An 18,547-nucleotide genomic window follows, 5' to 3' on the forward strand; every position below is an offset into this window, starting at 1 on the left:
TGATGGTTCCACGTGTTTCTTTAGAGATAACCACGGTTAACTGAAGAGAAACAATGATAGCAAGCACCAGCCTCCTTTTAAAGTGTCCAGTGGTGTCATTCTTACTTAATCATGACTGATTGATCGCCAGCCCTGTCCTCATCAACACCCACACCTGTGTTAATGGAACAATCACTAAAACAATGTTAGCTGCTCCTTTTAAGGCAGGAAGGCAATGATGTTGAAATGTGTTTTGGGGGTTCATTTTCTTAGCCAATATTGACTTTGCAAGTAATTGCTGTTAAGCTGATCACTCTTTATGACATTCTGGAGTATATGCAAATTGCCATTAGAAAAACTTAAGCAGTAGACTTTGTAAAAATTAATATTTGTAGCATTCTCAAAACTTTTGGCCATGACTATATATATATATATATATATATATATATATATATATATATATATATATATATATATATAATTACACAGTATATATATGGCATCGAAATGTTAGAACAAAAAATTCTAAGAGAAACCGATTTGGTCAAAGATAAAAATTTTATTAATGATTAAAAACTAATGAATGCCGACTGGCAGAATAACTAGAACAGGGGCATCACGTGTATAAATATTAAAAAGTTAAGAACAGGTATCACTGCATAGGTATTAAATTGGATACAAAAATACTATAGCTATTAAATTATTTAGCTGTGTAAAAAGATATAGGGTAAGTGGGGATATAAAATACTATAAAAATTAGAATCAAGTGTTCACAGGTATAGTATATACAGTACAGTACAGACCAAAAGTTTGGACACACCTTCTCATTCAATGAATTTTCTTTATTTTCATGACTCTGAAAATTCTGGATTCACATTGAAGGCTTCAAAACTATGAATTAAAACATGTGGACTGAAATACTTAAAAAAATGTGAAACAACTGAAAATATGTCTTATATTCTAGGTTCTTCAAAGTAGCCACGTTTTGCTTTTATTACTACTGTGCACACTCTTGGCATTCTCTTGATGAGCTTCAAGAGGTAGTCACCGGAAATGGTTTTCCAACAGTCTTGAAGGAGTTCCTAGAGATGCTTAGCACTTGTTGGCCCTTTTGCCCTTTTGCGATCTCGATTGGGTTCAGGTCTGGTGACTGTGGAGACCAGGTCATCTGGCGTAGCACCCCATCACTCTCCTTTTTAGTCAAATAGTACATACACAGCCTGGAGGTGTGTTTGGGGTCATTGTCCTGTTGAAAATAAATGATGGTCCAACTAAACGTAAACCGGATGGAATAGCATGCCGCTGCAAAATGCTGTGGTAGGCATGCTGGTTCTGTATGCCTTCAATTTTGAATAAATCCCCAACAGTGTCACCAGAAAAGCACCCCCACACTATTACACCTCATCCTCCATGCTTCACGGTGGGAACCCACCATCAGTTCACCTTTTCTACAAAGACACGGTGGTTGGATCCAAAGATCTCAAATTTGGACTCATCAGACCAAAGCACAGATTTCCACTGGTCTAATGTCCATTCCTTGTGTTCTTTAGCCCAAACAAGTCTCTTCTGCTTGTTGTCTGTCCTTAGCAGTGGTTTCTTAGCAGCTATTTTACCATGAAGGCCTGCTGCACAAAGTATTCGTCTTAACAGTTGTTCTACAGATGAGAAGGTGTGTCCAAACTTTTGTTCTGTGCTGTATAACAATCATGTGATAACAAAAGCCAGGATATGAAGTGTTTAAATATATATATATATATATATATATATATATATATATATACTGTATATATATATATATATATATATATATATATATATATATATATATAGCTGAGTAATGATATTATTAGGGGTCAAAACCATATATACTGTTAATAACACTAACATCAGTATGTACAGTGATTATAGCTGTAATATACATTGTGAATATGCTGTGAAAAAATTCTGTGAAAAAATGTATAATTGCAGCAAAAAGGTATCACTTATATGGCTTGTTAGACATTGATATCCAGAGCAGGTATCTAAAGAAACCGCCCAAAAGGAGACATGATAAATAGGAAGTATTTACCTGTGCAGAAGACCTGTGTACATATGTGACGCTAGCCCCGACGCGCACGTTTTGGCGTCACCTTCGTCAGGGGGTGGAATCTTCATGGTAAGGGTCCTGTTAAATATTGGAAAGACACAGTGGTGGTCCGATGGGAAAGCGCGGTGAATACACATATGTATCACATGTCTAGAAAATGGGTTCTTTAAGATAGCCATAGGTGGAAAGTGTGTTACCGGAAGTATCCCTCGGGGATATATAGATAAAAATATATCTATATATATATATATATATATATATATAGATACAAAAAAATATATATACACATATATAGACGCTAAATATAAGTTAATACAATAATTTGTGTTTTTGTTGTCTTTTAGAAAAACCCCAATCCTCCCAACGTGGTTAGTACTAAAGACAAGAAAATCCTGTATATTTCTTTGCTATTGAACATTTTTTATCTTATCCCTAAATAACACACTTTATTTTCATGACCTTCAATTGAAATATTTTCAGGATAAACCTTGCAGACAAATTATCCAAATATATTCTATAAACAAAAAGAGAAATATAAAAGTACCTTTAATTTAGATTAATATGTAATATATTATGAAATATTTTCGATTAACAGCATTAAAATATATATGGAACAATTTTCTAATGTTAAACTTTGGCAGGTATAAACTTGGGATTTAAAAGGGTTCCTCGAGAATAAAAAAAAGTAAATACCTAGAGATATCATTATAAATATATTCCTGAATACATTTAATTAGCAAATCACAATAGTTTTGTTTAGAGAGATTAATAACTATAGAATTAAAATGATCACTACTTTTATACTAAGCAAAACTTGTCCTAGAATGTGACAGGTGCCTTTGAGCATGTATTGAAGGACTCAGATACTTATACCATGTATTTTATTTCAGAATGACAGGGTAGACAGCAGTGTGAACAGACTCTTTCTTCAGTTTATGAGGCATTAGGCCAGAATGACATGATGAACAGTGGTTGTAGCAGCCTCTTCTTACATTAGTACACATGTTATCTAAAATATTAAATCAGTAAAAAAACATGGTGATCAGCAATATGAGCAGCCCTTTCTTAACAGGGGACACCTAATATATTTCAAGTATTAAATCATAAAGGACAGCAGTGTAAGTAGCTTTCTTTTAGCCTAAAGCGGGCTTTACACGCTGCGACATCGCTAATGCGAACTCGTTGGGGTCACGGAATTCGTGACGCACATCCGGCCGCATTAGCGATGCCGTTGCGTGTAACACCGATAAGCGATTTTGCATCGTTGCAAAAACGTGCAAAATCGCTAATCGGCGACACGGGGGTCCATTCTCAAATCTCGTCACTGCAGCAGTAACGAGGTTGTTCCTCGTTCCTGCGGCAGCACACATCGCTGCGTGTGATGCTGCAGGAACGAGGAAGCTCCCCTTACCTGCCTCCCGGCCGCTATGAGGAAGGAAGGAGGTGGGCGGGATGTTATGTCCCGCTCAGCTCCGCCCCTCCGCTGCTATTGGGCGGCGGTTCAGTGACGTCGCTGTGACGCCGCACGGACCGCCCCCTTAGAAAGGAGGCGGTTCGCCCGTCACAGCGACGTCGCCGGACAGGTATGTATGTGTGACCGGTCTGGGCGATGTTGTGCGGCACGGGCAGCGATTTGCAACAGATGGGGGCGGCTACCCACACTAGCGATATCGGGACCGATATCGCAGTGTGTAAAGTAGCCTTTAGGCTACATGGTATTTCCAGCACTAGAAAAGATAGACATGTTAAAAAGCAGTGTAAGCAGCCTCCTCTTACCTCAGCAATTCTGGTATTGTATCAGAAAGACAAGGTGGACAGCTGTTACGGGGTACTGGCAGATTAGGATAAGGTGTATATCCCAATCGCCAGTCAGTCGGGGCCCCCATGCTTCAGATGACAAAGGAGCTGCTGGCAACCCAAAGGTTAGGTGGAGAATACAGAGCAGGGTGGCTCTGAAATAATAGAGGTGTGATCCAAGTTAAATAGCACTTGGATCAGGAGACTGTGAACCCTGTTAGCGTCACAGGGTCTACTCACCCAGCCCTTGATTTACCGGTTAACACCACAGGGGTCCTGGGGTATACTGTCCGTGCATGTAGGGGGCACAACCAGACAGGTGGCACAGCTGCCACAGCCCAGTTGACTCCACTGGGCTGAGCTAGGAGGACTGGACGGTAGAAGGTGGAAGCCCGGGGCCTGACTCTAATGTGCTGAGACACTGGTGTCTTGGCGTGACAAGCACCAGATGCCTAACCGTGCCTACCACTTCAATCTAAAGTCATATGCCGCAATGAGGTTTTAAACATGGAGATGTGCTCTGTCTGAGCATATGAGCAGACTGCGTGCCTCCATGTTGTCTCCAGCCCCTTTTATAACCTAGGACCACCCCAAACCCAGGGTGGACCACAATGGCACCTCCAGGGGCCAATTGCGGAGTGCCACATCATCCGTGACATCACCAGCAGCTTATCCGGAACTGCCACATCACTGATGACCTCATGGCAGCCACGCCCCAATCACCTCACCAGTCATCGTCTGACGACCAACGGTGGAGTGCCAGTTCATAGGGGCGTGCCTTCGCGAGCCAGTCCAGAGTGGCCACATCATCAAGGCACCTGATACCCTCTGGCCTATCAGGGCCTGCAACCACACAGACATGCCCAGTGTAGTCCTTACCTCCAATACACTAAGTGCCTGAGCATGCTCAGTAGCCTGAACAACCGACTTGGCATCGGAAATCAGCCTGAGCATGCTCAGTAGGCACAATACTGGACTCAGACACATAATGTAGTCCAAGTACCTGTGCTAAGAGGCTTTTCGCACTGTGTGTGAGCATGCTCAGTAGCCAGAACTGAGGACTTAGTCTCATTTCTGAGACTATTAGGCTGAGCATGCTCACTAGGCGAAACACTGCACTTAGGCTATGGCTGGGGTAAATTGGCACACGCATGTGCACTATCCACCTCTCCACACTTAGACATAGAGGAGGAAGCAGCCAGCTGGACGACCTGAGGCACGGGCAAAAATGGCGGCTGGCGCCTGGGTGTGACTGGAACCACAGCCGGCTGCTTGATGCTATGGTGGCGCCGATTTGTAACAACAGCAGTATAAGCAATTTACTCGTACCTCAACATTTCTGATATCTCCATTATTAGATTACTTAGACATGTTGGGTAGCAGTGTGAACAGCCTCTTCTTACCTCAACACCCCTGATATCTCCAATATTAGTGCACAAAGACATGGTTGACAGCACTGTGAGCTGTCTCCTCTTACCTTAGCACTCCTGTTATCTCTAGTATAGTATCATAAACACAGGGTGGACAGCAGTATGAGAAGCTTCTTCTTACCTCAGCATATTTGGTATCTCAAGTATTTAAGAACTTATTTATAATAATATTTCGTTTAGTTCTTTTTATTTCTTTTACTGTTTTATCTCCCTTTTAAGTTCCCCATTTACATGGAATGGAAGTCTGAATAGTTGAATATGTTTTTTTTTAATCATGTTTTTAGAAAAAAAATTGCAAGATAAAAGCAGCTACTTGTATAGAAGGAATTTTAAAATGAATGAATGGAGGATGGTTGGATAGATAGAAATTTAATTTTCATTTAAATAAATATTGTTTTATTTTTGTTTTTATTTCAGAAAAAGACTGGCAAATCATGAATAAGGTTTGTATATATTATATTCTTATCCGTAAGATTGGCTACTCCATAAATTTAATTAAACCATTAAAGCAATGTCAGCATTAATGAAAGGTTAATGGAATATCAAGGTCCTACTGACTATAATCATTGGAAAACTTCACTGATTTGACTTAGAAGTAGGGATGAACGAACCCAACTGTAAAGTTAGGGGTTCATAAAGCTTGTTGAATGGTTGCAGAGCAGCCTATCAGCAAGCTTTTAGGCTGTGGGCACTTCCGGAACCATTGCAGCCATGCCAAGTATTGGCATGACTGTGATTGGCCAGGGAAATGAATGTAACAAAAAATGATGTGGGCTACAAATGGAGGTTAAATGATATTAAGAAGCTAGCATAGCTATACATACTGTGTTTCCCAAAGGATCACACTGCTGTCAGACTTTTCTCAGGGCCTACTAATTGAGGTTCATCAATATTCACTGCTTCCCCTGCCCATCCTCTGTGCCAGTGTCTGTGATTACTTATAGACTGATATACCCGCCCCACCCTCACACACACACACTGTGTCCGCATATGGGATTGATTGCAATCAGTTTTCTTTATTGTAGTGTAAAAAGTAATAAATAATTTTAAAAAATGACGTGGGCTCCCGTCATATATTTACCAGCTTGGGTAAAACAACAGCTCCAGGCTGCAGCCCCCACCTGTGAGCTTTATCGTGGGTGGATATCAAAATAGAGAGGAAAAAAGGTATATGGTCCCCCCATTTTTGATAACCAGCCACGGTAAAGCAGACAGATAGGGGCTTGTATTATCAGAGTGGTAGGAGCCATGGATATTGGCCCCAGCCTAAAAGTACCACACCACAGGTTGCCTAGATGTGCCTATCCTAGTGCTTGACCCGGCTCATCCTGATTGCCCTGGTGCAATTACAATTGGGCTAATATGAGGGGTAATGACAGCCTGGAATTAGTAATGGGACACCCCCATTACTAATCCTGTAAGTGAAAATAAATAAAATACAAACACTGAACAAAAACCTTTATTTGAACTAAAATATACACACCCACTTTCACCCCTTCATTAACTCCCAAAACACCCTTGCAGATCCGACAATTCAATTCCCACAATGATTCTCAGCTCTGCTACATCCAGAGACTGCAGAGAGTGAAAATATGTCCACTCTCTGCAGGCTCTGTCAATCACTGACAACTAAGGGCCAGCTGAGAGCAGGTGAGTTCACTCAGTTCACCGAAGATCACATCCATCTTCCCATGGTGTGACCTCAGGTGACCTAACTGTCAGACTGTCTGGCTGCGGCACACTGTTGGCCAAGTACCACAGTCCAACAGTCTGGCATTCACCTTACTAGAGGACACCGTGGGAACCTGGATGTGACCTGCGGTGAACTGAGTGGTCAACTCTGCACAGCCAGGTCCCCCTCAGTTGTCAGTGATTCCTGGAGCCTGCAGAAAGTGGACATGTTTTCGCTCTTTCCAGCCTCTGTAAGTAGCAGAGCTGAGTATCGTCGTGGGACTTTGTATGGATTACGTCAGATCTGCAAGGGTGTGTTTGAGGTTGATAAAGGGGTGAAAAAGGGGTTTGTGTATTTTATTTCAAGGAAAGGATTTTTTTTTTGTGTTCATGTTTTATTTCTTTTCACTTACAGGATTAGTGATGGGTGTGTCTCATAGACGTAGAGGAATGTTGTGTTAGAGGTTGTGTTGTGGTCCCCATAAACAAGAGAGCCTAGCAATTTGAAACATCCCTGTGACTACACAAATGCTCACGTGTTAAAGAAGAGACTATATAGTATTATGCTGTATTCTAGTTTCTCCAAGTTATTAGCCGTAGTTCATTTGCTTATATTGTAAAACCCAAGGAAACATAAATCATGTTAACTGGTTTTATTACATAATATATATTGAAAAAATTGTTTATTTCTTACTTCTAGTTAAACATCACAGGAACTTCTCATTCAAATTGTAAGTATTGCCTCTGACAATATTTTTTTATCTGGTTATTGGTTACTAGATTACTTATTTTGAGACTAATCTAATATATTTTTGGGGTGCATGCATGTTCAGATCTCCAGATCACCTCATTTAGAGCCCCATACACATTAGCCTAAAATCACCACTAATATCAGCAGTTCAGGCTTACAGTCGAATGTGTATGATGCCTCTCAACTTTCCCCCAACAGATGATATGAGGAAGAGAAGGGTCAGGCAGTTTGCACTTGAAAGCCCAATCCTTTTGATCCTTTTGACATTCAGGAGAGAACCCACTGCCAGAGCTGTATGTCTGGACACATAATACTAATGCTAGAGGATCCAGCTCACCGCCACCTGACCTGACCGCTGCCCAGTCTCGGATGTCGGCCCTGCCCCGACCACAATGCAAACAGTGAAGGAGATAATCCAGCTGGGTGCAGATGGTTTTCTTTATTCCTGCATGAGAGGATAATGTACAACAAACGTTAATGCGTTTGTGGCTTAACGCCCTTAGTCATAACGTTGAACATGTGCTGCTTGTCCCGTTAAATACACCGCATCACCTGGTGCAATCAACGTGGACAAAAGCACATTTACAAGCAGATTTAAACAAAAATAATAATAAAGTGATGGTGATACACATGTGAAAATAGAATAAAAACATGAATTAACTACAGAGACCTCATATAAAGCTCATGTCTATGCAGAATCGACTGTTCAATTAAATCAATGCTTGATCTGTAATTATTGAAGCATAAAAAATTATATTGTATCATATTCTTAGTTATCAAAAAAGTACTTTAGATAACTACCGTATATGCATTACTCTTCCAGCGGGTTCTGCATGAACATAGTTCCATAGAATTTTATAATTTTATAATGTGTCTCATGTAACCAATATGACAAGTGGTGATTACAATTATTAAAAGGTACAAATATTATCATTAGATAAATAAGTGATTAACATTTGTTGTTTATAAACATTTAAGAATGCAAAAACATTGATCTGAACTGAAAAGAACGGCTCTACTCAATGCGAAAAGCCTCTGCTCAGAAATGCGATTTAGCTCCAGGTCAGCACTGTCTACAGTTGTCATCTAGCTGCAAGCGGAGCTAAAAACAGCAGACCCTGGGGTGCTGGGTGTCAATCTGATTTTATATATATATATATATATATATAGATAGATAGATAGATAGATAGATAGATAGATAGATAGATAGATAGATAGATAGATAGATATAGAGATAGATAGATAGATAGATATAGAGATAGATAGATAGATAGATATAGAGATAGATAGATAGATAGATATAGAGATAGATAGATAGATAGATACAGTTAGGTCCAGAAATATTTGGACAGTGACACAATTTTCGCGAGTTGGACTCTGCATGCCACCACATTGGATTTGAAATGAAACCTCTACAACAGGATTCAAGTGCAGATTATAACGTTTAATTTGAAGGTTTGAACAAAAATATCTGATAGAAATTGTAGGAATTGTACACATTTCTTTACAAACACTCCACATTTTAGGAGGTCAAAAGTAATTGGACAAATAAACCAAACCCAAACAAAATATTTTTATTTTCAATATTTGTTGCGAATCCTTTGGAGGCAATCACTGCCTTAAGTCTGGAACCCATGGACATCACCAAACGCTGGGTTTCCTCCTTCTTAATGCTTTGCCAGGCCTTTTCAGCCGCAGCCTTCAGGTCTTGCTTGTTTGTGGGTCTTTCCGTCTTAAGTCTGGATTTGAGCAAGTGAAATGCATGCTCAATTGGGTTAAGATCTGGTGATTGACTTGGCCATTGCAGAATGTTCCACTTTTTTGCACTCATGAACTCCTGGGTAAGTTTGGCTGTATGCTTGGGGTCATTATCCATCTGTACTATGAAGCGCCGTCCGATCAACTTTGCGGCATTTGGCTGAATCTGGGCTGAAAGTATATCCCGGTACACTTCAGAATTCATCCGGCTACTCTTGTCTGCTGTTATGTCATCAATAAACACAAGTGACCCAGTGCCATTGAAAGCCATGCATGCCCATGCCATCACGTTGCCTCCACCATGTTTTACAGAGGATGTGGTGTGCCTTGGATCATGTGCCGTTCCCTTTCTTCTCCAAACTGTTTTCTTCCCATCATTCTGGTACAGGTTGATCTTGGTCTCATCTGTCCATAGAATACTTTTCCAGAACTGAGCTGGCTTCATGAGGTGTTTTTCAGCAAATTTAACTCTGGCCTGTCTATTTTTGGAATTGATGAATGGTTTGCATCTAGATGTGAACCCTTTGTATTTACTTTCATGGAGTCTTCTCTTTACTGTTGACTTAGAGACAGATACACCTACTTCACTGAGAGTGTTCTGGACTTCAGTTGATGTTGTGAACGGGTTCTTCTTCACCAAAGAAAGTATGCGGCGATCATCCACCACTGTTGTCATCCGTGGACGCCCAGGCCTTTTTGAGTTCCCAAGCTCACCAGTCAATTCCTTTTTTCTCAGAATGTACCCGACTGTTGATTTTGCTACTCCAAGCATGTCTGCTATCTCTCTGATGGATTTTTTCTTTTTTTTTCAGCCTCAGGATGTTCTGCTTCACCTCAATTGAGAGTTCCTTAGACCGCATGTTGTCTGGTCACAGCAACAGCTTCCAAATGCAAAACCACACACCTGTAATCAACCCCAGACCTTTTAACTACTTCATTGATTACAGGTTAACGAGGGAGATGCCTTCAGATAAATTGCAGCCCTTAGAGTCCCTTGTCCAATTACTTTTGGTCCCTTGATAAAGAGGAGGCTATGCATTACAGAGCTATGATTCCTAAACCCTTTCTCCGATTTGGATGTGAAAACTCTCATATTGCAGCTGGGAATGTGCACTTTCAGCCCATATTATATATATAATTGTATTTCTGAACATGTTTTTGTAAACAGCTAAAATAACAAAACTTGTGTCACTGTCCAAATATTTCTGGCTCTGACTGTATATGTATCTATATATATATATATATATATATATATATATATATATATATATATATATATATATATATATATATATATATATATAGATATATATAGATATATATGTATCTATATATATAGATATATGTCTCTCTCTCTCTCTCTCTATATATATATATATATATATATATATATATATATATATATATATGTATATATGTATATATATATATATATATTGTATACAGTGCTGGCCAAAAGTATTGGCACCCCTGCAATTCTGTCAGATAATACTCAGTTTCTTCTTGAAAATTATTGCAATCACAAATTCTTTAGTATCATTATCTTCATTTAATTTGTCTTCAATGAAAAAAAAAATGTAATAAAGTCAAATTGGATATAATTCCACACCAAACATAAAAAAGGGTGGACAAAAGTAATGGCACTGTTTGAAAAATCATGTGATGCTTCTCTAATTTGTGTAATTAACAGCACCTGTAACTTACCTGTGGCACCTAACAGGTGTTGGCAATAACTAAATCACATTTGCAGCCAGTTGACATGGATTAAAGTTGACTCAACCTCTTTCCTGTGTCCTTGTATGTACCACATTGAGCATGTAGAATAAAAAGAAGACCAAAGAACTGTCTGAGGACCTGAGAATCCAAATTGTGAGGAAACATGAGCAACCTCAAGGCTACAAGTCCATCTCCAAAGACCTGAAAGTTCCTGTGTCTACTGTGTGCAGTGTCATCAAGAAGTTTAAAGCCAATGGCACTGTGGCTAACCTCCCTAGATGTGGAAGGAAAAGAAAAATTAACGAGAGATTTCAACGTAAGATTGTGCGGAAGGTGGATAAATAACCTCGACTAACCTCCAAACAAGTTCAAGGTGCTCTGCAGTCCGAGGGTACAACAGTGTCAACCCGTACTATCCGTCGGCGTCTGAATGAAAAGGGACTGTATGGTAGGATACCCAGGAAGACCCCACTTCTTACCCCGCGACATAAAAAAGCCAGGCTGGAGTTTGCCAAAACTTACCTGAGAAAGCCTAAAACGTTTTGGAAGAATGTTCTCTGGTCAGATGAGACAAAAGTAGAGCTATTTGGGAAAAGCCATCAACATAGAGTTTACAGGAAAAAAAAAAGGCATTCAAAGAAAAGAACACGGTCCCTACAGTCAAACATGGCGGAGGTTCCCTGATGTTTTGGGGTTGCTTTGCTGCCTCTGGCACTGGACTGTTTGACCGTGTGCATGGCATTATGAAGTCTGAAGACTACCAACAAATTTTGCAGCATAATGTAGGGCCCAGTGTGAGAAAGCTGGGTCTCCCTCATAGGTCATGGGTCTTCCAGCAGGACAATGACCCAAAACACACTTCAAAAAGCACTAGAAAATGGTTTGATAGAAAGCACTGGAGACTACTAAAGTGGCCAGTAATGAGTCCAGACCTGAATCCCATAGAACACCTGTGGAGAGATCTCAAAATGGCAGTTTGGAGAAGGCACCCTTCAAATCTCAGGGACCTGGAGCAGTTTGCCAAAGAAGATTGGTCTAAAATTCCAGCAGAGCATTGTAAGAAACTCATTGATGGTTACCGGAAGCGGTTGTTCGCAGTTATTTTGGCTAAAGGTTGTGCAACCAAGTATTAGGCTAAGGGTGTCAATACTTTTGTCAGGCCCATTTTTGGAGTTTTGTGTGAAATGATCAATGATTTGATTTTTGTTTCACTCTCTTTTGGTTTTTTTTTCATTGAAAGCAAAATAAATGAAGATAATAATACCAAAAAATTTGTGATTGCAATCATTTTCAAGAAGAAACAGTATTATCTGACAGAATTGCAGGGGTGCCACTACTTTTGGCCAGCACTGTGTATATAATTTTTTTCTTTTATTTATTTATTTATTTTTTTTAAGCTTTGCCTCTCCATTGCTGAGATATTGACTATCAAAGTAGTTTGCACCAAATTAGTTAACCTGCTCCAAACTATGGCAGGGGTGTGTTCTTTCTCCAGTGCATTGCTTCCTGTTTATGATTGGTCAGCATCATACAGGGGGAAGACGTACAAGTCCTCTGTGAAAGCTATCTGATAAGGGTTTTCCCAGTAACAAAGTTCATTTTAATCATTAGATCTTGGAATAATAATATTTTTCACAATTGGATCTGTTTACAAAAATATTGCTCTGCTGAGATAATCTTTATATATATTATACATATATATGTATATATATATATATATATATATATATATATATATATATATATATATATATATAATATGTGTGTGTGTGTGTGTGTGTGTGTGTGTGTGTACTGTGTAATGGGCGTGTCTGACTGTACAGGGACATTGTTGATCATACCACAGCTCCTGGGCCAGGGAGGAAGTAAAAATTTATGCAGACATTACAGCATGAGATCACAAATAATTTTTTCTTAGAGATAACCATTTTCAAAAACAGGTAGGGGAATGTTTTACCTAACAGAACAAAATAGCTATGATCTCATGCTGTATTGTCTGTATAGTCTTTTGCATCCTCCTCTGCCCAGGAGATGTGGTATGATCAGACAATGTTTCTCTATGGTCAGACGAGGACATTATACAGTACATAGCAGGGACACATATATAAGATTTTCTCAGCCCAGGAGCGGTGGTATGATTATTATTATTATTATTATTATTATTGTTTATTTATAGAGCACCATTGATTCCATGGTGCTGTACATGAGGGGGTTACATACAGAATACATATACAAGTTACAATAGACAGACTGGTACAGAGGGAAGAGGGCCCTGCCCTTGCGGGCTTACATCCTAAAGGATTTTGGGGAGGAGACAGTAGGTGGGGTGTAGGTGGGGCGGCAGCTCCGCACGGTGGTGGGGCGCAGCTCCGTACGGTGGTGGGGCGGCAGCTCCGCACGGTGGTGGGGCGGCAGCTCCGCACGGTGGTGGGGCGGCAGCTCCGCACGGTGGTGGGGCGGCAGCTCCGCACGGTGGTGGGGCGGCAGCTCCGCACGATGGTGGGGCAGTGGCGTCATTGTAGATTATAGGCATTTCTGAACAGATGAGTTTTCAGAGTCCGTTTGAAGTTTGCAAGTGTAGTAGATAGTCTGATGTGTTGAGGCAGTGAGTTCCAGGAGACTGGGGATGCTCGGGAGAAGTCTTGGAGTCGGTTGCATGAGGAGCGAATGAGAGAGGAGGAGAGAAGGAGATCTTGGGAGGACCGGAGGTTACGTTTTGGAGTGTAGCGAGAGATTAGTTCAGAGATATATGGAGGAGACAGATTATGGATAGCTTTGTAGGTCAGGGTTAGTAGTTTGAATTGGAATTGGATCAGACCATGTCCCTGTAGGGGGTCAGACACAGCCATTACACAGTACATAGCAGGGATACATATATAAGATTATCTCAGCACAGGAATATTTTTGTAAACACATCCAATTGTGAAAATTATTATTATCCAAAACCTATTGATTAAAGGGAACTTTAATATTAAATTTAAAGATATTAACTCATTAGATGCAAAATACCTTGACTGCTAATATCTTCACAATGGAAAGGACGAACTAAAATAAAACAAAACAAAGCAACAACAAACATTGTTTTGTTTTTCTTCTGGTCTGTAGCCATTTTTACATTGTTTGTCAAGTTCAGCATGATGAGAAATTTGTTGAAATGTCATCTTTAAACAGACACACACAAAAGTGTCACAGCCACAAGCAAAAATGCTGTCGCCTGTCATTTTACAATCACTTCTTCCCTAAGGTCTCTGCAATGACCAGCACAGTACATACCTCTGTAGCCGAACTCCTAGTAATGTAACAGTTTCTGTTGTCTCTTTATATAGAAAATGTAGGTAGGAGCCTGTAGTTTGTGTCAGAAATCACAGTGCGCTCTCTTAGTCCCTGAGAGAAGTTCTGTGTCGCTTATCCATGTTATGTAAATACAAGGTTATAACCTGACTTTAAATTCATCCATTGGTTTCATAAATTACTCTTTTGAAAGCTGAAACCCTCCCAAATTTGGTTGTTGCAAAGCTGAAATATTGATCTGTTACACCTCGTGGCTCTCCTGTGGCAAGGAATGAGACAGTCTCCTTGCCTGCCACGAGCGCTCCTGCCCCGCAGCGCCGAAGGTCTGCCAGACTGCGCAGAGTGCAGGAGAAACCTCCTCAGAGAGGCAGCACAAGGGTGACACCTAGTGGTACTCCTGTTGCAAGAAATGAGGCGGTCTCCCATTCCTTGCCTGCCACAGCTCCTCCTGCTCAGCAGCCTCGAAGGTCTGTGAGGTTGCGCAATGTGCAGAGATTTGCTGCTCAGGGAAGCAGTGAGACTCCCGTTATCTCTACACATTGTGAGACCGAGGATCCCACCTCTATTTCCCAGAGGCAGGAGGGTGAGCATGTGCTATGCTTGGTGGATCCTGATTCGCCCACTGACGTCACACGGCTTGATGACAAGGCTGGTGACGTGGTGAATCCTGACTGGCCAGGCTGGGATGTCGTGGATCCTGATTGGGTCAAGTCCGTCATCTCCGCCTCGCGCCCGCCCTTGGCTGGAGCTACACCTCCTTAAAAGCTCCTCCTGCCATCATGGCGGCGCGCGACCGTCCTTCTATGTTTGGATGTCTGGCAGCGTGCTGCCACGCCACTGCTCAGGCATTATCTTCTTCTGTGGGCTTGGCCCTTGCTGCTTAGGCAGTACCTGGTTTGCAGGCCATGTCCCTGCCTTGCTGCTCCGGCAGTAGCTCCTTCTACAGGCCGTGTTCCTGTCCCAGGTGAGCTCCTCGAGTCTCCACTGGACTCACCTGGTTATTGAAAGCACACGTGCGTGGGCACCTCTGTGCTACCCTCGTGCCATATTCTCGTGACTTCCACTGGCACACGTGCGTGGGCACCTCTGTGCTTCCCCGTGCAACAGGTACACCGAGCCGTGTGATCCCTGCCATACAACCCACATGGGTTAGGGCAGACCGGTGTACATAGATCGTCTGTGACATTCCAGATGATCGCTAGCAGCAACCCGCTCACTCTTCACCCACCATAGCAGCGGTCCCTTACACCGCACAGTGGACCTTGACCGGCGGAAGCTGTCCATTCCCCATCTTGGCACGCTTCCCCGGGTCCCCCTCGTAACATTGATCATTTAATGAACACAGAAAGGTGAGATTTTGGCAAGACAAACGTTCTGTCGCCTTGTCATATAATGCACCCAATCCTAGTTTACATCCTCACCTGTGCTCACTAAATGATCGGTTAATTAGTGGGTGTGTATGAAAAGAAACCCAGCACCCGAGACCTTCAGTTGAACTGCAACTTGACCTCTGACAACATACCATAAATCCACCCTGCGACCAAAGCCTTGATTATCAAGAGGCTGAAGACCAGATCCACTGCAGAGGTGGCTGGCACCTTTAATGTGTTTCAGTGTCAAGTACAAATAATTAAAAAAAGATTTGAAGAGACTGGAGATGTTTTTGACAAGCCTATGTCCGGCAGACTCCGCAAGACAACTGCTCAGGAAGAACGTTTGTTGGTTAGAAAATCCAAAGCCAGCCCCCCTTAAACTGCAGTAGATCTCCAAAAGTCCCTGTGTCAACTATAATAATTTGTAGGATTCTGTCTCGAATCGGCCTCCACGGTTGAATCAGTGCCCAGAAGCCAACACAAAACAAAAGACAATTAAAAAAACGTGTGGCATTTGCCAGGTCCCACAGCCTGCTAAACAGATGGATGCTGAAAAAGTGGCAGAAGGTGGATTCCTCTGATGAATCTTCAGTTAAATTACACCACAGCTGCCACAAATACTGCAGGAGACCTACTGGAGCCCATATGGATCCAGAAAACAGTTAAATTTGGTGGTGGAAAGATCATGGTTTGGAGTTACATTCAGTATGGGGGTGTGCGAAACATTTGCAAGGTGGAAGGCAATATTAAAATATTAAGAAGTATTAGCTACCTCTTACATTCCCAATCATAAAAAGAGTGAGATTCTGCAGCAGGATGGTGCTACATCTCATACATCCATCTCTACAACAAAATTCCTCCTGGCAAAGAAGATCAAGCTGCTCAAGGACTGGCCAGCCCAGTCACCAGACATGAACATCATCGAGCATGTTTGGGGTAGGATGAAAGAGGAAGCTTGGAAGACAAAACCTAAAAATCTAGATGAACTGTGGGAGGCATGTAAGACTGCATTCTTTGCTATTCCTGATGACTTCATCAATAAATTGTATGAATCATTGTTGAACCGCATGGATGCAGTCCTTCAAGCTCATGGAAGTCACACAACATATTAAATATGGCTCTAATAGCACCACAACTTCATTCACCAATGTTATGCAACATATCTTTGTATTAAAAGTGAATTATTTGTTTGAATTTCACATTATTTTCTGTGGGCGACAAAACTTTTGTCTTGCCAAAATCTGACTTTTCTGTGTTCATTAAATGATCAATATTTTAGCTTTGCAGCAACTTTATTTTAATAACCTAAACCAAATTTGGGAGGGTTTCAGCTTTCAAAAGAGTAATTTATAAAACCAATGGATGAATTTAAAGTCAGGTTATAAGCTTTTATTGACATAACATGGATAAGCGACAGAACTTATTAAGAATATCAAATTATGTGTCGCTCATTAGTTCCATTGACATGATAGTCATCCCACAGATAGGTGAAAGGACATATAGTATTAAATGTAGGGAAATGTATGATTACATGGCAGTCATGCATATAAATGTGTTTTTTTTTATTATTTACCATAAGAACTGCCCAAGTCTTCCAAAATGGCAGCTGCACTCACATGGCTGCTCTTCATGAGACAACTTCAATTTACTATGAAAAGAGCCCAGATCTCCAATTATAAGGCAATGTGTGAAAGAACACATAATGATTATGTGAATTTCCAATTCTTATATGCGGTTGGTGAATTAACCTATGGTTACAGTAATCTCATCGGGTAATTAATTTGATGAGATTGTTTCTTGTTTGTGAAATGTACAGGGTGGGCCATAAGTATGGATACATCCTGTGTGGGCCATAAGTATGGATATACCCTGTTTGGGCCATAAGTATGGATGCACCCTGATAAAAAAAAATATGACTGCCATGGGCGTCGCCCGGTCTCAAATGTTTTGCCCCTCCCATGTACTAATATGCCACAAACGGTAAGGTGATATCAGCAACCACTTCCATTTTATCAGGGTGTATCCATACTTATGGCCCACCCAGTATTTTTCAAAAAGAAAAAGGGATATTCCAGTTACAAGTGATCTACAGATTAGGTGATATCTACTGAATTGGAGGAGGTTAAACTCCTGAAGCCCCCATGGATCAGTGGTTACTCTTTAGTTCATGCATCATTTGTAATAGTTTAAGTGAAACCTTTTGCTTTCTATCCAGTTTGATATTATCCAAATGTAATAATATTTTGCTTCTTTCTCCAGGGAAATATTCAACTGATGAATAAAAGTTTTTATGTTGGAAGATAAATTCATGCTGGAATATAAATGTAAAATGTTATTTTTTTTTGCTCTTTAATTAATATGGAACTTGTTGTGTAATGTTATTTGTTTAAATGTGCATGGAAATTTAATAAAGCCAATTCAGCATACTAGAATTCTCCTTTTGTCATATTAAATTACTGTTTATGACTATAAATTGGGGGAAAATTTACGTTCTGGGCCCATTTAGTCAATAAGGCAAACCTGTATCTTTAACTATCCAGGTTATTCCAAAGTCCTCTGAGTCATGAGACATGATTATGAAAAGGAAAGGGGATATTCACATTCCCACAAGGGTGCCATAAATGTCCTATAAATGCAGGTTCCCACTTCAGGAGATTGCATCTCTCTTGAGAATGGGGGTCCAAGCATGTTAGTT

General features: G+C 40.8%; 1 protein-coding gene across 1 annotated transcript in view; it reads left to right on the forward strand.

Moving 5' to 3' along the window:
• The window catches only part of LOC142302326 (uncharacterized), a 306,787-nt gene extending 288,503 nt beyond the window's left edge, over nt 1-18,284 (forward strand). The window contains exons 36-39 of the mRNA XM_075343388.1: nt 2,410-2,433; nt 5,710-5,735; nt 7,664-7,694; nt 18,112-18,284. Of these exons, the coding sequence (XP_075199503.1) occupies nt 2,410-2,433; nt 5,710-5,730 (45 nt within the window). The 3' untranslated portion in view covers nt 5,731-5,735; nt 7,664-7,694; nt 18,112-18,284. The remainder of the gene's footprint in view (nt 1-2,409; nt 2,434-5,709; nt 5,736-7,663; nt 7,695-18,111) is intronic.
• Nucleotides 18,285-18,547: the final 263 nt, after the last annotated feature.

Source organism: Anomaloglossus baeobatrachus, chromosome 4 (genome assembly GCF_048569485.1).
Source record: "Anomaloglossus baeobatrachus isolate aAnoBae1 chromosome 4, aAnoBae1.hap1, whole genome shotgun sequence".
Lineage (NCBI taxonomy): Eukaryota > Metazoa > Chordata > Amphibia > Anura > Aromobatidae > Anomaloglossus > Anomaloglossus baeobatrachus.